Source organism: Bison bison, unplaced genomic scaffold (assembly GCF_000754665.1).
Source record: "Bison bison bison isolate TAMUID 2011002044 unplaced genomic scaffold, Bison_UMD1.0 scf7180017864260, whole genome shotgun sequence".
Taxonomy (NCBI): domain Eukaryota; kingdom Metazoa; phylum Chordata; class Mammalia; order Artiodactyla; family Bovidae; genus Bison; species Bison bison.
Window position 1 is genome coordinate 11,243,051 of NW_011494832.1, and position 22,986 is coordinate 11,266,036.

General features: G+C 47.4%; 2 protein-coding genes across 2 annotated transcripts in view; one reads left to right on the forward strand and one right to left on the reverse strand.

Moving 5' to 3' along the window:
- Positions 1-9,856, reverse strand: part of TRIM15 (tripartite motif containing 15) — a 10,193-nt gene extending 337 nt beyond the window's left edge. Inside the window, exons 1-7 of the mRNA XM_010848204.1 lie at positions 9,488-9,856; positions 7,508-7,603; positions 3,713-3,943; positions 2,947-2,969; positions 1,623-1,738; positions 1,207-1,239; positions 3-170 (exon numbers count right to left, since the gene is read on the reverse strand). Coding sequence (XP_010846506.1) covers positions 3-170; positions 1,207-1,239; positions 1,623-1,738; positions 2,947-2,969; positions 3,713-3,943; positions 7,508-7,603; positions 9,488-9,856 — 1,036 coding nt within the window. The remainder of the gene's footprint in view (positions 1-2; positions 171-1,206; positions 1,240-1,622; positions 1,739-2,946; positions 2,970-3,712; positions 3,944-7,507; positions 7,604-9,487) is intronic.
- A 2,932-nt stretch (positions 9,857-12,788) lies between these two features.
- Positions 12,789-21,438, forward strand: TRIM10 (tripartite motif containing 10). Its single transcript, XM_010848175.1, has 8 exons — positions 12,789-12,925; positions 13,196-13,685; positions 15,481-15,576; positions 16,082-16,312; positions 17,048-17,070; positions 17,406-17,521; positions 18,690-18,722; positions 20,452-21,438. The coding sequence occupies exons 2-8, from the start codon at positions 13,257-13,259 to the stop codon at positions 20,991-20,993; spliced, it is 1,470 nt and encodes a 489-aa protein (XP_010846477.1). The 5' UTR covers positions 12,789-12,925; positions 13,196-13,256; the 3' UTR covers positions 20,994-21,438.
- The last annotated feature ends 1,548 nt before the right edge of the window (positions 21,439-22,986 follow it).

Below are 22,986 nucleotides of genomic sequence, written 5' to 3' on the forward strand. Positions count from 1 at the left end.
GCGATGGCGCCCCGAGGAGAAGCCGGGGGACCCCAGCACCACCGGGAGACCCTCGAAGCGCAGGGGGCTGTCGGGCAGGTTCTGCTTCTGCCGGGTGTACCTCACAGACTTCCTGTCCTCGGAGAGGACCAGGCTCCGGCTAGCGGTCTGAGGGTCCAGAGTGACGACCCCTATTGGGAGGAAGGCGTGTACATCAGAACTGGCGGCTCCGAAAATGCCCCTAGAGGGAGCACTGTGAGTGGGAGGTACAAAGAGCATCCGCCTTGTGCAGCCTGTCATTGTCCCGCTTCTCAGAACCTCAGTTTTGTTCCAGGAGGCAGAGGATGACATCTACACCTGACCGGCAAGGGGTGCTGCAAGGCTTTGCTTCTCAAAGTGGGGTCCATGAATCAGGACCATCACTTGCCTGGGAGCTTGTTAGAAATGCAGAATCTTGGGCCCTAACCCAGACCTACTGCATTAGAATCTGCATTTTAGTAAGACCCCCCCACCCCCCGCAGTTGAGTTTTCTACAAGGTAAATTTGAGAAGCAGAATAAGGTGATGCTTTTGGAAATAGTTTCTCAGTTAAGCACCAATTTAAAAGTCGTGTCTGACTCTTCGTGACCCCATGGATTGTAGTCTACCAGGCTCCTCTGTCCATGGAATTCTCCAGGCAAGAATACTGGAATGGGTTGCCATTCCTTTCTCCAGGGGATCTTCCCATCCCAGGGATTGAACCTGGGTCTCCTGCATTGCAGGTGAACTCTTTGCCATCTGGATCACCAGGGAAGCTTAAAAGTAAATGCTATTTAAAGAATTGTACAGTATTTGTCCAGGTCAATAAAGAGTCTAGGACAAATTTGGGCAAAAAGACCAAGCATTTTATAAGTATTTTAAATAAATAATATGTATGTGTAATCTAACATTAATTGAGCACTTACTATGTGCCAGGTATTATACTAAGTTTACTAATACATGAATTCATTTACCTTCAACTACTTATGGGATGGGTACTATTATATTAATTATAATAGTACAAAGAGGGACAAAGAAGCTTAATGACTTGCCAGTGTCTCATAACTAGCAAAAGCTAGAACAGAGAACCCAAGCAACCAGGCTCCAGAGTTTGTATGTTTAATTGTTCTGTCCTTCTGTCTTGTAGTGGATGGATGAGTGCACGAAGGGATAAATGAAAAAATGGCTCCCAAGGCCCCCAAGTGTTTACCTGATTCTGTTTCCAGATGATGCACCAGATTTTCTGAGGGAAGCAAAAATAGAAAGACCTGCGACTTATTACTTCTTATAGGCCTTATTATTATTAGATTTATAGGACTTATTAGTTCTTATTTCAAATAAATAAGCACAGTGTGTCCTGGGAACAATGTGAGGACAAGGACAGAAGAAAGGGGGCTTCTGCTGTGAGAGAGATGATGTCCTCACCTTCCTGACTCTGCCGTTCCCATCCTTGGGGAGAGGAGATGCTCAAAGGAATGGTCTCTCTGGGCAGAGTAGGATCACTAAGGGAAGGCTTAAGGGATGGGAGACGCCTTGAGCCAGGTTGGGAAGGTGAAGATGGAGCTTCATGGAAGGCAGATGGGAGACTGATGGGAATGGGGGAAGTTGCTGTCCCCTTTCACTTACCAGAGAACGCCCTCATCATCTCTGGGAGGGTGAGTATTTTCCTGTGGAGATCGCGGATCTTTTTGACAAGGTCAGGAGAAATGGCCTCTGGACTCACAAAAGTCTTCATCTCACACCTGCAGACAAGTTGGTAACCAGTTAGGTTCTAATTCCAAAAATAATGTTTGGGTCATTCAGACCCAATGAGGCTAAAATCTGACTCAAGAATCTTGGCATCTGTGGTGAATAATTAGATTGAGTGACATCTCTTATCTTTGCTGGTAATGTGGAGTTACTAAAGCAAGAAGCCTTTCAGCTAGACCTAAGAGGAACTAGGTAACCACATCTCAGGAATTAGATACAGGTGCTTTAAGAGAATGTACCCCTGGGGACCAAAAGAGAAAAGATCACCACCCCTATTGGCCTCTAGAGGGCGGTACAGTGCCATTTGAAAAACAGCCTTAAACAATCTAATTTGCATGATGTTTGGTACAAAGGGAAAGGGGTTGAAGAGGGATGAAAAAAGGAGATGAAAGAAATCCTACACCGCAGCGAGAAAGACCTCAATGCTGGTTCCAGCTCAGTCTTTGCTTGTCAGTCTCTGTGTGACTGACAAGCACTTCTCCTCTTCATCAGACATGAAGACCTCAGAAAAACTCTTCTAGATCTAGATCTCTGACACTCTTTGGAAGTATGTTTAGAGAACTTCCTGATTCATGGGCACCTGACTTCAGCCCCCCTACACACACATGGGCAACAATACATGAGGACTCTTCCCTAGTCACTGTGTCTCAAGTTGAGTGGGAAAAATGATTGAAAGAATAGACTGGTCTTCCTGTTTTGTGCTTCTCATATTCTGTACTAAATATTTCCCCTTTGACTGACATTTTACATGGTGTTAAATACTGACTCAAACACTAATAATTCAGGAATTAAATAAGATGTTCCTGGATCAGTTCAACATAATTATTATGCAATTTTTAAAATTATTACTATTTTGGCCGTGCCACATGGCTTGTGGGGTTTTAGTTTCCCCATCAGCCATTGAACCCAGGCCCTAGACAGTGAGAGCATGGAGTTCTATGCTGGGGAATTCCCCATGATTATTATTTATAACTTCACTTCTAAGGGGAAGAAAATGTGTCCCCAGTACCAGTTTAAAAAGGAGCCTTAGCATACAGACCTGAGTAAACTGGGGCTGTTTGTGTGTGAGAGGATTACAGAGTGTCTGTCGAAGTGCTTTTGCTTCTCTGGGTAACCACATGTAGGTGCAAGGTGTAGGAGCCTGCACCTTCAGTCCCACAGTGCATGCCTCCCCCCTTCAGTCTGGGAGAGTGGGGCCTACCTGCTCTGGTTGACTCTGACATCCTACAAAAGGAAAAATAAATGCACTTAGTTTCCATACATCCTTCCCATCAGGGCTTCTGTACATCCTTTCTTCCTTTTCATATAAGCTCAAAACTCTGCCCTCCAGAGAGCTGATCTGTTTAATCACCTACTCATAGACTGCTCATTTACATCATGCTTCCTTACTCATGTGGGACTCTGTTGTCAGTTCATTAGCTGGTTCCTCTGTCTCAGCCTCATCCTAGGAGTGTGTTCTGCCTCCAACCATTAGGAGATGGTGGAGAGCAGGGACCAGGCCTTGAGTTACCAGCCAGAAGATATGAAACAGGATAATGTAGTGATAATCACAACAGGAACTGTTTTCCGAGTCCTTTCAGTGAGCCAGGGACTATGGTAAGCATTTTGCATGAAATTTTTTTTTATGGTCTTTGCAACAAAATTATCTCCCCATGTTTAGAGAGGTTATGAGATTTGCCAGTGTCACAGCTGGCAGAGCTGACTGACACTGAAGCCCAAGACCATCAGACTCCAAAGCTTTTGGCATGACCACTGTATGTGACATGGGAAAGTCATCCAGCTCTTCTGAGACTTCATCTCTGTAACCTCCCTGGGCCAAAGGAACCCAATAACCATCAGTCCCTCTCATTACACATCATCTCTGCTTCCCTTTCCTGTCTCTCTCCAGCATCTTCCAGCCCCCAGCATGGTGTCCCCTTCCTGTGGGCTCCCTCTCCTATCCCATGAGCTGGTGGGGTGTCTCTCACTTGCAGAAGCTCACTTGCTGGCTGCTGACACTTCTCCTCCAGCTCCTTGACCTGGGCACCCAGCCGGGCCACTTCCTCAGAGAGTTTGGAGAGATACTCATCCCTCTCCTTCCATATCTGCCGCTCCAGCTCCGTCAGCCTGGCCAGGAGGAGGCGCTGCTGTTTCCCCAGCTCCTGCTGCAGCCTCTCAAAAGCCGCTTCCACCTGCTGCTTCTTGCTTTCTATCTGAGTCTGCAAGGGGTAGAAAGACAGGCATGGTTAGGGAGAAACTCACAGAGCTGGGTTCCCGGAGCCTCGTTTATATCCTTACTGTTGATTAAAAGGGTCAGGGAGTAAGCAGTTCCAAGATTCATCCTCCCAAATAATATTATGGTATTAATACAAGTAGGTAGGTGTCAGGATAAACTTACCAAGGATGAGAGTCATGCTCTCATCTCGCCTAGAGATTCTAATAATAATGCACATCATGCTCTCAGAGCCTGGATTTTCAAACATACTTCCACATCTGCAATACCATCCTAACCCTCCCATACCATCTCTAGAGTCAGGTGGAGATGATCTCTTAGAGAGCAACTGAAGCTAGAGGAGGCTGTGATTAGAGCACAACTTATGAGAAGAGAGGGCTTCCCTACTGGCTCAAGTGGTAAAGAATCCACCTGCAATGCAGGAGACACAGGAGACACATGTTCGATCCTTGGGTCGGGAAGATCCCTTGGAGAAGGAAATGGCAACCCAATCCAGTATTCTTGCTGTGAAAATTCCACAGACAGAGAAGCCTGGGGGGCTACAGTTCATGGGGTCGTGTCCATGACTGAACATGCACGCACTGTGTGAGAGAATGGTGTGGCGTTGGTCTTAGCCACCAAGGTCACCATCTACAGGGCATGTTTTGATGGGCATTCAGGGATGCTGGAGATCTTCCTGTCCCCAGACTCTCTCTCCTTGGTCAGAGATTCCACAGTGTGGATTTCCTCCTGGAGAACTTTGTAGCACAAGAAAAGAGATGGGAGGGAGCCAGATACCGCCACACCATCAGCCCACTGTCCTCGGGGTCAGCCTTGTGATCAGTCCTAGCATGCAGACACTGGCATACATTTTCTGGGCCCAAGCTTCCTATATGAAGGCAATGCTTTCAGGTAGACAGACTGTAATGGGAAGAGCAATGGATTAAGGGTTAAGAGAACCAGGCTTTAGTCATTTCATCATGAACTTGGACTTTGCCATGTGGCCTTGGGAGCATCACTTTTCTGGACATGAAATTTCTGCTCTGAAAAATAATGGCTGGCAAGATGGGTTTTGGATTAGAAGATGCCAGAACCACTTCCAGCTCTGATATTCTGGGATTCCTCAACCTTGACCCCAAATGCCCTTCTGCAGAGACAGAGGCAGAAGCAAGTCAGGGAGGTGAATAAGAACAGTCTGCCCATTCTTCCCAGCCAGGTAATGGACACCAGACAACAAGCTGCCCCAGAGTCTGCTAAGAAAACCCCTCAATGGGGATTTCCAAGTGGGAGAAATGGGTAAAATTTTTGTTTAAATAAAGTGAGTTTTAAAAACAAATAAACACAATGTGTTAAATAACTTTATTCTAAAGTTTGACTAGTCAGGTAGACTTATGAAAAGCATTTTTGAGCACTTATCAGAATATGGACATAACTTTCAAATACTACAGAATATTATTTTAATATTGCAAGGTTTTAGGCCTAAAAATGTATCATTTACTTTATGAAATCCTACAGCAGAAATCCTATAGGTCATATTTTCCCAGCACTGGGAATGACAATAAAAATATTAGTTAAGATATAACTAATAAGTACTATATAGCTGCAAGAAAATTGAATTTAGGATCATTTTAAATAGCTACCGGATTAAATAGCAAATCCAAACTGATATTACTTTTGCAGAGTCAAAGGAGGAAGCATTGAGTGCTAAGGAGGAAGCATTGAGACTAGAGATAAAAGACTAAATTCACCTAATTCTACCAAAACTACCTTAATGTCACAGGAAACAATGTATGCTGCTGCTGCTAAGTCGCTTCAGTCCTGTCTGATTCTGTGCGACCCCATAGACGGCAGCCCACCAGGCTCCCCTGTCCCTGGGATTCTCCAGGCCAGAACACTGGAGTGGGTTGCCATTTCCTTCTCCAATGCATGAAAGAGAAAAGTGAAAGTGAAGTTGTTCAGTCGTGTCCGACTCTTCGCAACCCCATGGACTGCAGCCTACCAGGCTCCTCCATCCATGGGATTTTCCAGGCAAGAGTACTGGAGTGGGGTGCCATTGCCTTCTCCGAAACAATGTATACATTTGTCAAAACATCATGTTGCATATTCATTTCTCAAGTATACCTTAATAAAAGCTGGGGTGGAAGGAGAAAATGCACCCTTAAAAGAAAGAAAAGAAAAATAGTAATTCTGGCCATGTACATGCCTTATTCATTAAAGTGGAGGATTATCACATCAGAAATTTGTGCAAACCATAAAAACACTTTCAAGTATTAGGAAAATAATTATAGGGCTTCCCTAGTGGTCTAGTGGTTGGAAGTCTGCCTGCCAATGCAGGGGACATGGGTTCAGTCCCTGGTCGGGGAGGATCCTACATGCCACAGTGCAACTAAGCCCATGCTCTACAACAAGGGAAGCCACTGCAAAGAGAAGTCCACACACTGAAACTAGAGAGCAGCCCCCGACCACCACAACTAGAGAAAACCCGTGCACAGCAACGAAGACCCAGTGCAGCCTAAAATAAATATATAGAAAATAATTACACTCTACAAGTAATGTTATTATATGATATGTGGGGTGGGGTGTTCTAAATGAAGAAAATCAGGATTTCTTATGAGACGCTGTTCTGCCACGAGTGTCTCTGTGAGACATTTTATTCGTGGATGCTAGGTGGATATTTGATGATTTAGAACAAAATTATACTTATTCCCAAAAGCTGTCTAATGCAGACAACCAAAAATTCTCAAAGGTTACAAGAATCCTTAAAATGTCCGACAGAGCTGATGGGAAGCTTGGGGAATGTCTCAGGACCAGAAGTTATTAAGAGCAGGATCCAGAAGAGCGATCAAACTGAGAGGCCAGGGCTCCATCCAGATACTTGACTGATCACATGGCCCTCACTCCCGTGTGGATCGTCCCCACCCTGCCCCCTCGGAATAAACAAAGAAAGGTGCTGACTGGAGCCACCCCAGATGTGGGACCCGAAATGTGAGACCCACAGAAAAGTGCACAAGAAAATAAGTTACCAAGGTGAAGGGTTAAAAGAAATTAAACATCACGTAACCTTCAGATACTAACAGTAAGGTTTGCTGCTGCTGCTGCTGCTAAGTCGCTTCAGTCATGTCTGACTCTGTGCGACACCATGGACTGCAGCCCACCAGGCTTCTCAGTCCATGGGATTCTCCAGGCAAGAACACTGGAGTGGGTTACCATTTCCTTCTCCAATGCATGAAAGTGGAAAGTGAAAGTGAAGTCGCTCAGTCGTGTCCGACTCTTTGTGACCCCACGGACTGCAGCCTACCAGGATCCTCCATCCATGGGATTTTCCGGGCAACAGTACTGGAGTGGGGTGCCATTGCCTTCTCCAACAATAAGGTTTAAAGACATGGAAAAAACAGGAAAAAGCTTAATTTGAAGGAGAAAAAAAAAAGAACTGCAAAACTGTATTTGGAAAACAACCAAATAGAAAGCTCTGTGAAAACTAAGATGAAAATTAACAGAGTTGAAAATTAACAAAAAATGAGAAAAGAAAATCCCCAAAGGAGAAGACGGCCTATGGGGACGTGGCCTCTACCAGGAGCACTTGGAGCTTCTGGTCTTCCCTGCTCTTCATGTCGTCAATCTCATCTCTCTCCGTGCTCAGAGCTTCCAGCCGACTCCTGAGACGGTCCTGTGGATAGAAGAATAGGCAGAAGGAGGTAGCTTAGTTCATGATTTGACTCAGTTGTCTACCATGTTCCCGGCACATCGTCATGTGCTGAAGAAGTCAAAGGTTAAAAAAAAGACCCACTTCTTGTCTGTAAAAGACCACTATCAGGACTTTCTTGGTGGTCTAGTGGTTGGGACTTGGCTCTCTCACTGCCTGGGCCCAGAGTTTGATCCCCGGTTGGGCAACTAAGATCCCACAAGCCATGCTGCTCAGCTCAAAAATTGAAGAAAAAAAAAAAAGACCACCATGTAGAGATGGAGTCTGTCACAAGTGAATGACATACAGACAAATGCAACAATTGAGGTGTGTACACAGTGAGATGGGTGCACAGCAGAGGGGGCAATTCTGCCTGCAGGGGCAAGGGAAGGTTGTAGAAAGCAGCTACCAGTTACAATGGGCCATGAAAGACAAATTTCCAGTTGGGTAAGAGAAGGGGAGGAAGGTAGTTAATGCCTCTGAACTGTACACTTAAAATTTGGTAAAATGGCTTAAAAAAAAAAATAGTGAAGCAGACTTAGTGAATTTACAGTTGCTGGCAGGGGGAAGGGTGGGGTGAAGGGATAGTCAGGGATTTGGGGATCAATACTGATATATTTAAATATGTATAGTATATATATTTTTATATATATAAAATAGTTAAATATATATAGTACACACTGCTATATTTAAAATGGGTAACCAACAAGGTCCTGCTGTATAGCACGTGGAACTCTGCTCAATGTTATGTGGCAGCCTGGATGGGAGGGGAGTTCGGGGAAGAATGGATGCATGTATATGGATGGCTGAGTCCCTTCACTGTTCACCTGAAATTATCACAACATTGTTAGTTGGCTATACCCCAATACAAAAAAAAGAAAACACTAAGGGGGGAAAAAAAAGAGTGAGGGGAGTGGAAAGCTTTCCAAGAAGAAGAAGCTACTAAAAAGTATTAGAAGCAGGAAAGAGTGTTAATTCAGCAAACAGCAGGTATATAACGGTCAGTCTGTCTGGACGTGCCTGGAGAAGGTGGCTGACAGATAAAGGCAGGATCCCGAATGCAAGTGGCCTTGAATGCTAAAGGCATGGGCTTTCTTCAGACACAGAGTCAGGATCCACAGGATGGTTGTGAGCAGGGGAGCGACATGATGGGCTTTGTGATTTGGGAGGCTCTGCCTCGCAGCAGACTGGAGGGTGACCGGAAAGGTGAGAGTGCAGACAGGGCCCTTGATGGAGCCTCTGTGACAGACGGGGACAGCCTGGATTCCATGGTGGTTGTGGGGATAATGCCGAGGGAAAGATGAGAGGGAAAGCCACTTCCAGACCTGGTGACTGGGTGACAAGAGGGACCTGAGGGGCAGATAGGAGTGGATAGTGTCCCCAGGACCAGAGGGACTACTGTACTGCCACACCCCACTTCTCAAAAAGAAGAGCAGCTCTTGTAGGATGACCTCCCCATCCTGCCTCCCCTCTGAGCCCCAGCCGTCGGGGCCTTGCTAGGTCCCATACCCAGTCTGGATCCGGGGAGACCAAGGCCACCCTGCCCAAGACCTGCAGGAGGACAGCTGCTCTCTCTCCTTTCCAGTGAAGCCGTGGCTAGAATGCTCTGTGCTCCATCACTGTGGGGTCCCCTCAGGGCTGGAGCTGAAGTTCTCCAAGACTGTGAATGGCCACACATCCAAATGGAAGGAACCATGTCTCACTCAGCCTGGGGCTGCCCCAGGTCCCAGCAGCCTGGGGTTGGTCTCCTGATATGGACCATGGCCATATCCAGCCATGGCTCTTCCTGGAGCTCTCCGCTCCATCCCCTTCACCACCTCGGGACACTGTCCTGCCCCAGATGGCCCGAGCTGATCCCACGCCTCTTACCCGGTAAGGCTGGATGGCCTCGTCCAGGAAGCCCACGACGTGGGCCTGGTGGGAGGGACCCTCCCGGCAGAACACACAGAGGAACTCAGCGTCATTCTCGCAGAAGAAGTAGATCTTCTCGCCGTGCTCCTCACAGTAAGTCTCCCCGAGAGGGCCCAGGGGCACAGGGACCAGGAGGGTTTCTCTCGGCTCCTCCTCCTCGCAGAGGGCACAGAGAAGGACCCTGCCGGAGGGCTGGGCCCCCATCTGGGAGGGTGGAGGAAGGCACAGCCGGCAGAAGGCGTGTCCGCAGGCGGCGGTCACTGCATCCTCCAGGGGCCCTTTGCACTTGGAACAGGTAGCCCCTTTGTGGGAGGGGGTCGCGGGCATCACGGTGTCTTCCCCAGCCCGTCCTCTCAGGCCTCTGCCTCAGTCCACATGAACCCTCTTTCCCTGAAATTGAATCACTTTACATGAGTCACAGAGGAAAGGAATGGGAGGCTGAGAGAGGGGAAGGCAGGGGTGTCCGGACAGAAAAGCCACCTGGCTCCACCTCTTGTGCTTCCCAGAGTCCCGGCTACCACTTATCAGCTGAGTGGGTTCAAACTCCAGGGCATCTCGAATTACCCAGCATTCCCCAACAGCGGCCCTGGCAGCCTGTTCTCCCCTCGTCCTAGTCCTTCCGGCCCCTGGGGTGGGGAACAGAGCACACCATGAGGTCACAGGGAGATGGGGTTTCCTGGAATCCTTCCCTTGACCACTGGCGGGTGGGGAGAGTTGGGGAGGAGACCTTGCTTCCTGTCTGGCTGAGCAGGTGGGAGCCATAAACTTCAGGCCCTGAGGTGTGCACAGGTGTGCACACAGCGGCAAAGTCCAGCTGGAGTGGGAGTGCTCACTTCCGGGAGATTGTTCTGGGGGCTTTGCTCAATGCTGCAGGTGTGATGATCGCCCACCAGGACCCCTCCTCTGCACTTCCATTTTAGCTTTCAACTGCAGCAAGGAGAAGGCAAAAAAGCATAATACAAGTGATCTGTGTTGATACAACTTAGAAAAGTCAAAAAAAAAAAAAAAGATAAACAGTTTCAACCACATTTATCTAAGGCTTAGTATTTTCGTATTGTTACATCCAATCTGATAACAGCCCTTGAGAGCAGGTGATGATTATAGGAAATGTAAAGCGAAAGGTAAAGTGACCTTTCCTGAGTCACAGAGCTAGAAAGCTGAAAGGCTGCAGTCTACTCAAGTCTCCTGGCTTCTAGCTGCATGCCCTTCCTGAACTCCCAGCCAGGACAAGGGGATCAGACAGTCATGGGTCTTCATCCGCTCACTTGCATCTGTGTATAAAACCAAGGAAAACATCTCCCATAACCCCTCTGGAGATCAGCCCTCCACCCTGTCTCACTCCCTTTCCACTCCAGCTACTTTGTGTATCGACTTCCCTTCCCCCCACCTACACCCTCTGCCCCCAAGAGTGCAGTCCCTGGAGCTGCAGTGTCCAGCACAAGAGCCTCCAAATGCCCGAGGCTGCTGGGCATTGAATGTGGCCGGTCCCAACTGAAAAATGCCATATGTGTAAAATACGCCCTGATTCCAGACTTTCTTGTTGTTTACTTGCTCAGTCGTGTCCAACTCTTTGCAGCCCCACGGACTGTAGGCCGCCAGGCTCCTCTGTCCATGGAATTCTCCAGGCAAGAACACTAGAGTGGATTGCCATGCCCTTCTCCAGGGGATCTTCACGACCCAGGGATGGAACCCATGCATTGGCAGGGGGATTCTTTACCACTGAGCCACCAGCGAAGCCCCTTCAAAGACTTTAGCACCAAATAAGAAGAATGTAAAATGTCTATGACTAATTTTTTCTATCAATTACACACATTGGTACTATTTGGGGCTAAATATTAGTTTCCTGTCACCCTGCTTGTTTAATCTATATTCTGAGCACATCATGAGAACTGCTAGGCTGGATGAGTTATAAGCAATGGAATCAAGATAGGCAGGAGAAACATCAACAACCTCAGATATGCGGATGACAACACTCTAATGGCAGAAAGTGAAGGGGAACTAAAGAGTCTCTTGATGAGGATGAAGGAGAAGAGTGGAAGAGCTGGCTTAAGACTAAATGTTAAAAAAAAGATCATGGCATCCAGAACCATTACTGCATGGCAGATGGAAAGGGAAAAGGTGGAAGTAGTGAGTGACAGATGTCCTCTCGGGCTTCAAAATCACTGTGGATGGTGACTGCAGCCTTGACATCAGAAGATGACTGCTTCTTGGCAGGAACGTGATGACAAACCTAGTCAGTGTGTTGAAAAGCAGAGGCATTACTCTGCAGACAAAGGTCTGTATAGTCAAAGCTACGGTCTTTCCAGTGGTCACGTACAGTTGTGAGAGTTGGACCGTAATAAAGGCAGAACGCCAAAGAATTGATGCCTTTGAACTGTGGTGCTAGAGAAGACTCCTTTAAGTCCCTTGGACAGCAAGGAGATCAAACCAGACAATCTTAACGGAGATCAACCCTGAATACTCACTGAAAGAACTGATACTGAAGCGGAAGCTCTAGTATTTTGGTCATCTGACGTGAACAGGCGACTCATTAGAAAAGTCCCTAGTGCTGGGAAAGATCGAGGGCAGAAGGAGAAGACGGTGTCAGAGGATGAGATGGCTGGCCGGCATCACTGATGCAATGAACATGAACTTGGGCAAACTCTAGGAGACGGTGAAGGACAGGGAGGTCTGGCATGCTGCAGTCTAAGAGTCAGACACGACTGAGTGACGAAACAACAACAATAATTAGTTTCACTTATAAAAAAATATGGCTACTGGAACTTAAAATTGCGTATGTGGCTCACATGGTATTTCTGTTGGACAGCATGGCTCTGAGACTTACAAATCTGAGTGAAAATTATGGCCTCTCATCTCCCTTTCTGTGTGCCTTGAGCAAGCTAAGTAAACTGGCTGAGCTCAGCTAATATCGTAACAGCACTGACGTCACAGAGCAGACTGGAGAAATAAATAAGATGGCGTGTTTAAACCGCTTATGTCAGTATGAGGAATATGGTTATCGTAAATAAACTCTGGCTGGTGTTATTTTTCTTTCTCCTCCCCCACGCAGAGTACATTCCAACCCCTTGTGCAGCCAAAGGCAGGCCGGTTGGAGCATCACTGGTGAAGTTGCTTGTGCCCTGATCCACCGCCCCCGCCCCGGGCACAACAGCCTTATCTGAGTCCCCACACTCCCCTGGGTTGGCTGATACCTTCAATCTCCCTGGAGACAGCTGGTCATACTGCAGGGAGGCTGGGTGGCATCACTGCTCTGTGACCCAGTCTCCCTCCTGCTCCCAAAAGAACAGTCTCTTCCACCCATGGGTGGTTAAGATACTTCTACCGTGAGCGTCTCTGGATGGACGGGACGAGGCAGCAACCTGCTGGTCATGGGCACCAGCTCAGACAGTAACTGAGGTCATCTCTGGGAGGCTGTCACCCCTTCTTCCCCTCCTCTGCTATTTCTCTGTTTCTGCCACTGGAGGTGTGTGTCTGTTCCTTTGGGAGGGGGAAAGCAGAACCCTGGCTGCCAGGCGTGCAAGTGGGTGCCTTGCTCTTGTGTGCAAGTGCAGGTGTGTATGTGTGTGACCATGAGGCTGTCACTGGGTATGTAGGATGCCCCTGTGTCTGGCCGTGTGTGCATGTGGGTGTGTGAGTGAGCGCTGTGCGTCCTCATTCTTCTCCCAGCCCTGCCCCCAAGCCGAGCAGAGAAGGTGACCTTGAAGAGATCACAAGCAGTAGCAGCACCATGGCCTCAGCTGCTTCCGTGACCAGCCTGGCAGATGAAGTCAACTGCCCCGTCTGCCAAGGGACCCTCAGAGAACCGGTCACCATCGACTGTGGCCACAACTTCTGCCGAGTGTGCCTCACCCGCTACCTGGAGATCACCAGCCCGGACCCCGAGGAGCCCCCGACCTGCCCACTCTGCAAGGAGCCTTTCCGCCCAGGGAACTTCCGGCCCAACTGGCAGCTGGCCAACGTGGTGGAGAACATCGAGCGTCTCAAGCTGGTGTCCCAGATGGACTTAGACGAGGAGGATGTCTGCCCAGAGCACGGAGAGAAGGTCTACTTCTTCTGCGAGGACGATGAGATGCAGCTGTGCGTGGTGTGCCGGGAGGCCTGGGAGCACCGCGCCCACACCGTGCGCTTCCTGGAGGATGCAGCGGGGCCCTACCGGGTACGAAGGGGAAACTGCGGGCTTTCTGGGGGTGTGTCTCGAATGGGACTAGACTGAAAGAAAAAGAGCGGAGGGGTGGATAATTTGGGCCACTCTCTATTTTATCATCAGCCAGGCAATAGACCCAGGTATGCAAGATCATGTGTTTGTGTTTTAAGTATGTCCTATATTGTTTCCTTATGGCCAACACAGAATAGTAGCTCAACAAATACCTGTTGAGTGAATGAGTCACCAAAACACGAGCATGTGTGTCTGGGCCCTGGATCAGTCAGGTGTGTCTGAGGATGTCTGGGTTTGCACTTGAGGAAGTGATTGCATAGTGTATTAGTATTAATGTTTGCACGTTTCCCAGTGGGTACAGTGTGTTTGGGGGGATCTGACAATTTGAGTGTGTATGTGTAACTGAGTGCTCATGTTTGTGAGTAAATGAGTGTTTACATATATGCAGGTTGGGTAGATACATATAGTGTGTAATTTTCTCCGTCATTAAATGAGTGTATGCTGCTTTTAGTTGTTTATGCATCTTGTTTTATTACAAGTAGGTGTCTGTGTTCATGTGTCAGCTAGTTAATTAGCATGTATTGGTAAGAGTTCTAAATATATTTTGCAGTGTATTTTTATGGCCATTTATATGTGTATAACTGTTCCTAACTCTTCTCTAAAGCAAGAAATTTTTTGTTTGTTTGTTTTGGGAGAGTGTTTTGGCCACATCGTGTGGCCTGTGGGGATCTTATTAACAGTTCACCAACAAGGGATCAAACCTGTGCCCCCTGCAGTGGAAGTACAAAGTCTTAACTGCTAGACCACCAGGGAAGTCCCCAAGAGCAAGCAGTTTTTAAAACAAATCATTGATTATTTTTTGCATCATCCATGTTTCTTGTTCCCTCCAGATCATACTCAGAAAGTTGATTCCATTCATAACAGAGGTTGTTTGGAGGTATTCCTTTTGGGAGATGTGAGAAAGTTAGGATAATTTCAAAGAAGGGCATATCAAATTCAGGACAGACCCTAGATACCATTTATTAAAGGCAAAATAATTTAGAGTGTGTTTAACCTGATGACAGGGCTTCCCCAGTGGCTCAGCAGTAAACAATCTGCCTGAATGCAGGAGACACAGGAGATAAGGGTTCGATCCCAGAGTTGGGAAGATCCCCTGGAGGAGGGCATGGCAACCTACTCCAGTATTCTTGCCTGGAGAATCCCATGTACTGAGGACCCTGTGGGGCTACCGTTCGTTAATTTGCAAAGAGTCAGACAAGACTGAAACGACTAAGCACATTCACACAGCTTGATAACAGGAAGGCTCAGGTGGGAACATGGAATCATAGCCTATAATGGCACAGATTAAAGGGGGAAAACCCTGATCAAAATTCTTGGAGAGCCAAACAAGAGGAAAAAGACCCAAAGAGAGTCAGCTGTTAAGGACAATAACAGCCCAAGCTTTGTCAGCTGAGACCCAACTCCTTCCGTTGGGTCATTCTATTCCAGGAGACAGAGATGACACTTCTTAACAAATCATTGTTTCCATCTTAAATATTTTTTAAAAATTAATTGAAGTATAGTTGATTTACAGCTTTGTATTAGTTTCTAGTGTACAGCAAAGTGATTCATATTTTTTTCAGACTCTTTTCCATTATAATTTATTTCAAGGTATTGAATTTGGTTCCCTGTGCTGTACGGTAGGTCCTTGTTGTTTATCTGTTTTACATATGGTAGCTTGTATCTGCTAATCCCAAACTTCTAATTTATCCCTCCCCCACCTCCATCTTAGATATTTTATGCCCCTTCTTTCCAGGAACAAATACAGAAGTGTCTTGAGTGTCTAAGAAAAGAGAGAGAGGAGATTCAAGAAATTCAGTCGAGGGAAAATCGAAGGATACAAGTCCTCCTGGTAGGTCATCATCCCTTCCTTAGCCCTCTTGCCTTCCTCTGGCTCCAGTGCCTATCTGAAATCAAGGAAACATCACATATAGGGGCTTTGAAGTCCTTCTGAGTTTGAATCCTGAAACAAATTAGCTCTATGACCTCAAACAGCTCTCTATGCTCAGTTTATTTTTCTGTGAAGTGAAGATTAAAAATTGTTACTATCTCATTGAATTTCTGTAACGACTGTCCCTTAGTGACACGCACATTGTGTGCACTTGGTAAACGGCAGGAAGTAGGGTGTCCTCACCCCTTCCTTATATCTCCTCCCGGAAGTGGCAGGGCAGGTGGAAAGGAAACCAAGTCTGTCCGGGGACCTGGAGACTAGGGGGCTCTGACTTTACCACCAAACCTTGGAAGATGTGGATCTGGGCCAGGAGGGAGATGTGAGTGAATCAAGGAAAAAGAAGGAAAAGGAAGGGGAAAAAGAGGAGGAATAACTTCCTGGCCTCTTTCTTCTCCTGCCCTCTCAGACTCAGGTGGCCACCAAGAAACAAAAGGTGATTTCTGAGTTTGCACATCTGAGCCAGTTCCTGGAAGAGCAGCAGAACATCCTATTAGACCAGCTGGAGAAGCTGGATGAGGACATCCTGAAGCATCGGGATGAGTTTGATGTCCTGGTCACTGGGGAGATCGGCCGGTTCAACACCCTCATTGAGGAACTGGAGGAGAAGAAGGAGAGGCCGGCGAGGGAGCTCCTGACGGTGAGAGCTGAGCCCCGCCCCACCCACCACGCTGGCCTAGGCTTTGTGGCATCTTTAGCACCTGAGCCATCTCTTCTTCACTCACAGATCTTTGTACCCCAAGTGGAAGATGGGTCACAGGACCACAAGTTCTGAATTCTAAGAATCCTTGCTTCCCCTAGAGCTCCCAGGTCACTTTGCTCTGATTGTGGTCTCTTCATCCTACCATCCATTCAGATAGGGAAGATGCTTTATTTACCTCACAAATACTTTATTTATTTGTGAGGATCCCACAGTAAAATGCAAGTGAAAGTAGCACTTTGAAAAGCATCAGGCACTAAGCAAACAAATGTCAGGTGCTGTTTTCAAGGCAAACCATTCTCTGTGTCACCACCCCCCAGTCAGGAAGTTCTTTCTAGTCTATTTCACTTTGTCTTGCTGGAGGAGAGATACTGGGGTCCCAGTATGGCATCACAAAGGCAGCATGACTTAGGGGGACACACTTGGGACTGAGAAGCAGGTGACCTTGGGATGGGACTTGTCTTTGCCTCTGAGGGCCAGGTCACTTCACTGTCTGCGTCTTATAAAATAAAGGAGTTGGGCTCCAAGATCCCTGAAGCCTCATAAACCCTAAAATGCTGTGACTCCATGGATCTGGCGTCCTTTTCTATCTAGGGCTGAGAATACAGTATTTTTGTCTTTTCTTGTGGGAAGGAGAAGTGGAAACCAAGTCTCTGCTTTCTCTCTTTTTCCTAGGATATCAGAAGCACTCTAATAAGGTAAGTTTGTTTCTTCTTTCCCCACATACATAAACAAACAGGCACTACACGCCTGGTTATTGCCAAACAAACATACGTTCTCACATTACAGATAAAACTCACATGTAAACTTTCACATCCTCAATTGCATTTCCACGTATAACCATAGGTACACACCCAGCATGGCACTGCCCGAGAGTGGGCAGTGAGGAGAGGAAGGGGGTCCATCCTAGAGGAATGATGTCTGCCCATGGGGACTAGCACCTCCAAGCTCAGTTAGAAGAAGATGACCAACTGAGTCTGGGGGCATCGCTAAGGAGGATAAATCCCAGACCCCGCCATTTCTGTGCCCCTAGATGTGAAACCAGGAGGTGCCGGAAACCAGTGGCTATATCTCCGGAGCTGGGCCAGAGGATTCGGGACTTCCCCCAGCAAGCCTTCCCGCTGCAGAGGGAGATGAAGATGTTTCTGGGTAAGAGGACCCCATGGAGCACAGGTGGCCATGAAGCCTGGGCTTACGAGTGGCCTCCATGCCCTGCTTCCCTACGCTTGTGTGACCTTTGACAAGGCTCAAGCCTTTCCAGTGCCTTGTTTTCCTTATTTGCCAATCTTTATAAAATCTGCTTTCAGAATAATGTGGCAAGGAAGTGAGATAAGAAAGCTGAAGCTTTCCAGAAAAATTTAACTATTTTGAAAAATAATGAAACCGATCTAACCACTTGTCATGAAGTGACATGTAAGATAATGATTAACAAAATTAGTCACTGTCAATAATTTAAAAAAGCCATAGGGGCATTTGTAATATATAATGAGTTTTTTTTATAATTGTTAATTAATAGCCACTGAGAGTATTTTTCTGTGCCCTGTGGTAGCTGACTTCCCTTCCTCCTTTCCCTGGCTTTCCCCCATCCTCCACCCCATTAGGCTGGTTCTCAGAGTTGAACTGCCCATGTGGGGACCATGACCCCCTTTTCTGAGACAGGGAGTGGTGATAGGTGAGGGAATGGAGGGTTTGAAATGAGAGTCAGAAAAGTGGTTTGCTGCCAACACCTCCCCCTCGTCCCACATGACATCATGTATGATGCCACCTAGTTCTAAATGACCTGCCCACAAAAAAAGTCACTTTAGAAGAGTTTTCCCCTAAGTCCACTTCCTGCAAGTAAGTGGCCTAGCAGAGAAGAAAATTTTACTCTCGTCAAGGGCTGACCTTTGACTCTCCCCTAAATTATTTCCAAGCAGAATGAGAAACAAATTAACCCGTTTATCTGTTCATTAAGTAGATGTTTCTTGAGCATTTACTATGTCCTGGGTTCTGTGGGAGGCATTGAACGTAAACATGGTCTCTGCCTGCTCAGAGCTAGACAGTGAGGCTCAAAACGAAGTCCCAGCCTGCATCAGCATGCCCTGGGAACTTGCCAGAAATGCAAATCTTGGCCCCACCCTGGGCCACTTGAATCAAAAACGAGTGCTCCGGGGGCTCTGATGCAAGTTCAAGTTCAGAACCACTGGTCTAGAGGGTTCCACCTGCCATTCTTCTCTTTGTCCCTTCCCTTCCTGGGGCCTCAGTTTCTTCATCAGTAAATGTTCTGTGGTTTTGTAAGACTAATGAAACCGCATCTTGTTTTACTTCCTCTTTACAGAAAAACTCAGCTTTGAGTTGGATTATGAGCCAGGTAAGTTGCCTCTGTCAGTATGGGAGGGAGTGAGGAATCTAAAGTTGAAAAAGACGGATAATTTTGCTGGGTTCCACACTGGAAAATGTACTAGTCAAATACATATATATCATACATATATATATATATATTATATATATATATAAATAAATGTACACACACATAATGTCACACATGGCAGTGATATATGTCAGTGCCTTTATAAGGACTGCCTGAGAACCATGAAGAAGGAAAATGCACACACTCATACCACGTACCTGACAGGAAGTTCAGGTTCTGATCTGCACTTGACAAGATAGAAAGATTAAATGAGCCTGGGCCAAGGTCTATCGGGAAGGGCTTCCTGGATGAGGGGAACTTTGATCTGGATTTAGAATAACATTCTTAGAATTGTCAGGACCCCCCCCCCCACTCTCTCTTGGGTGTTGTTTCATGGATGATAGGCGTGCAACCTGTGGGCAGGAAAGGAATAAATTCTGGACCCCTCTCAAGGCCATTGTTCCTAGTCTATCAGCCAAAGACACTGGGAAGTCGTGGGGTTCTTGGAAGCGACTCTAATTCATGGACATATCAGAATTCACGTATTTGTCTCAACTTATGGATACTAAAAGTAGCACTATGCAGAGATCTGCAGAAGTTTTGATGTCAAAAAGTGGCCCTCAGACAGCCTGATTGTAGATTCCTGAGGCAGAATGAATACCCCGTGGGTGAGTCAGGGAGCCTGACAGGAGCGAAGAAGACTGAGTATATGAGTCATATGCACCCAGGGAGTGATCATGAAGTTTGGACTGGGAGTGGGGGGATGTCCCCGCCCTCTGAGATACAGGAGGGATAGGACGTGATGTGTCAGCAGAGGAAATGAGAGCAGGCACACACAGCTCTGGGCGTCAGCCAGTTTGCAGGCGGCAGAAGTGCTTTTCAGGGGACTGCAGAGAACCAGATGAGAGCCTGCATGTCCAAACTAACACACTAACCAACTGACTAATGCTGTGGTCAACATAGACAGCATATTAAAAAGCAGGGACATTACTTTATCAACAAAGGTCTGTATAGTCAAAGCTGTGGTTTTTCCAGTGGTCATGTATGGATGTGAGAGTTGGACTATCAAGAAAGCTATGTTGGAGAAGACTCTTGAGAGTCCCTTGGACTGCAAGGAAATCCAACCAGTCAATCCTAAAGGAAATCAGTCCTGGATATTCATTGGAAGGACTGATGCTGAAGCTGAAGCTCCAGTACTTTGGCCATCTGATGCAAAGAACTGACTCATTGGAAAAGTCAGCATCAGTACCACCCTGATGCTGGGAAAGATTGAGGGCAGGAGGAAAAGGGGACAACAGAGGATGAGATGGTTGGATGGCATCACTGACGCGATGGACATGAGTTTGAGTTGGCTCTGGAAGTTGGTTATGGACAGGGAAGCCTGGCATGCTGCACTCCATGGGGTCGCAGAAAAGAGTCGGACACAACTGAGCGACTGAACTGGACACATCCTCTGAAGCAGGTGTTAACAGGTTCAGGAATCATTTACGGATTGTGCTAAAATGCAGATTCCGTCTCAGGTGGTCTGGGGTGGAGCTTGAGAGTGTCACTAGCAAGTTCCCAGGAGATACCCATGCTTCCTGTGTTGTTGGGAGTAATGCTAATGTGAATGCCAAGGGGAGTGGTTAGACCTTTCTTGAAGGTGATAGTGTGTCTGCTGACATGTGCATCCCCTTTGTTTTCCCCACAGCGCACATCTCTCTAGACCCCCGGACTTCCCACCCCAAGCTCCTGCTGTCCGAGGACTACCAGCAGGCTCGTTTCTCCTACAAGTGGCAGAAGTCGCCAGACAACCCCCAGCGTTTTGACCGGGCCACCTGTGTCCTGGCCCATGGTGGCTTCACAGGGGGGAGACACACGTGGGTGGTGAGTGTGGACTTGGCTCACGGGGGCAGCTGCACCCTAGGCGTGGTCAGTAAGGACATCCGCCGGAAGGGGGAGCTTCGGATGCGGCCAGAGGAGGGGGTGTGGGCGGTGAGGCTGGCTTGGGGCTTCGTCTCAGCCCTGAGCTCCTTCCCCACCCGACTGACCCTGGAGGAGCAGCCCCAGCAGGTGCGGGTGTCCATCGACTACGAGGTGGGCTGGGTGACCTTTGCCAACGCCGTCACCCAGGAACCCATTTACACCTTCACTGCGTCCTTCACCCAGAAAGTCTTTCCTTTCTTTGGGCTCTGGGGCCGAGGGTCCAAGTTCTCCCTGAGCTCCCAAGAGGGTGCAGCTACCCTGTCCTAAGCACAGGGCTCAAAGAGAGGACCTAAGGACTTGACCCTGGCTGGGTCACCTGAGATTTGAAATGACTGCTTTAGATGATGTGATAAGAGTCAGGACTTTGGAGAGGGACAAAGTGGGATGATCTTCAGTCTGCTGATCAAGCCCTTTCCTCAATGCCGGGTGGATGGGACTCAGACTACTGCTAGCCCTCCTCACCACCATCTCCACCAGGCACAGAAGTACTGTGTAAGAGGAAGGAATACTGGATTTGAGCGAGGAAGACTTGGGTTCTAGACTCAGCCTTGCAATGAATTATACGATCTTAAACTAGGCATCTCACCTCTTTTCATCTTGTTTTCTCCCCTAAAATATTAGAGTTCACCTACTCATATCCTTAGGAAATATTTGTTGTGTGCTAATTATGAGCCAAGCAGTATGGTAGCCACTGGTGACATGAAAGGGAAAAGAAAAAAATGAACAAACAATAAAACCCCCACAAAACTTGTCCTGTATCTGAAGGAGGTCATGAGAAGAGACAGTGACCTAAGGAGGAAATGAGAGCACAGTGTTGTGATGGGAGTCTGATCTGGGCACTAGAACAGCCCAGAGGAGGGGTATAATCCATTAGGAGGCAGCAGGTGAGTCAGGGATGGCTTTCTAGAAAGGGGAGTCTAAAAGATGGGTATAGTGGTCCAGTGGTTAAAACTCCATGCTTCCAATGCAGGGGGTGTGGGCTTGATCCCTGGTCAGCAAACTAAGATCCCATATGCCTCAGAGTGTGGACAAAAATAAATAAAGAAATAAAACCAAAAGATGATTATAGTGAATGAGGAAAAAAGGGGAAAAAGCATCTTAGGGAGAAGGTGTGGCAGAGAAATGGATGGATGATCTGTGACCCATGGGATACTGGGTCATTTGCACTGTCTTCATGAGCTGATTGCTCATGACACCCACCCCTGACACCACTCAATGCCTTCTTCTGGCTGCGATGAAAATGCAGGGCCTTGGTAGGAAGGGGTCAGGGAAGTTGTGGACATAAGCCACAACCTGAGGTCCACACTCATCCTCTGGAAAATCAGGAAAATCCTGTTCTTGATCTGTTGATCACCATCTGACATTGAGAAATGAGACGAAAGGAATAAGATGGTGAACAGGAATGAGTCCCAAATAGCTCAGCTGTGGGAGCAGAGATAGCACTGTAATAAGGTTTGTACTGGGGAAGGAATCTCAGACAGAGGCAGGGGGTGAATTGCCCAAATGGAGTTACAGAGGGGGACCTGTGACTTGTAGCCCAAAGCACTGGGACTGCTCCAGGGCTGGATAAGAAGTGTCATCTGAGGGACTGGGCAGAAGAAGGGAGAGAATCAGGACTTTGTAAAGATGTGTGGTTTTGGGTAGAGACCTTGTAGGGGAGCAAGTTGTATTGGCAGAAGTTGTGGCTGCACATGGTGTGAAGAAGCTGAGTGTTCATGACTCCAGAAGCCACCCTGCCTGGTGCTGGTTCAGGGATAAGAACTAACACGTGGCTGCCTTGAGTTTGTAAGATGATTTCTGTCATTCCAAGGAAGTTTAAATCCTATGTACAATAAAAGCATTGTCTTATATTTTATTTTTAGTTCTTGGTGGTGTGTCATTTATTCTGCTTAAATAACCTTTCACTTTAATACTGTCTCTGTTGAATCTGCTCAGACATAAAGTAAAACGTTCTATCATCTCCCCATTGCGACCTCTGGGAGGAGCAAACCATCCAGGTGCAAACTCTAAGGGGAGATAGGCACAGTGTCTTGAGGCCCAGACTTAGAAGTCACCCCAAAAGTTCTGTTATTTACCCTCTTCTTTTTTTCCTCTTTTGGCCAAAAGGCTTATAAGATCTTGGTTCTCCAACTGGGGATTGAACCCAGGCCCATGGCAGTGAAGCTGGCATCCTAACCACAGGACTTCCAGGGAATTCCCTGTTGTTTATCCCCAGTTTAGTGGTGGTTTAGTCACTAAGTTATGTTCTACTCTTGCAACC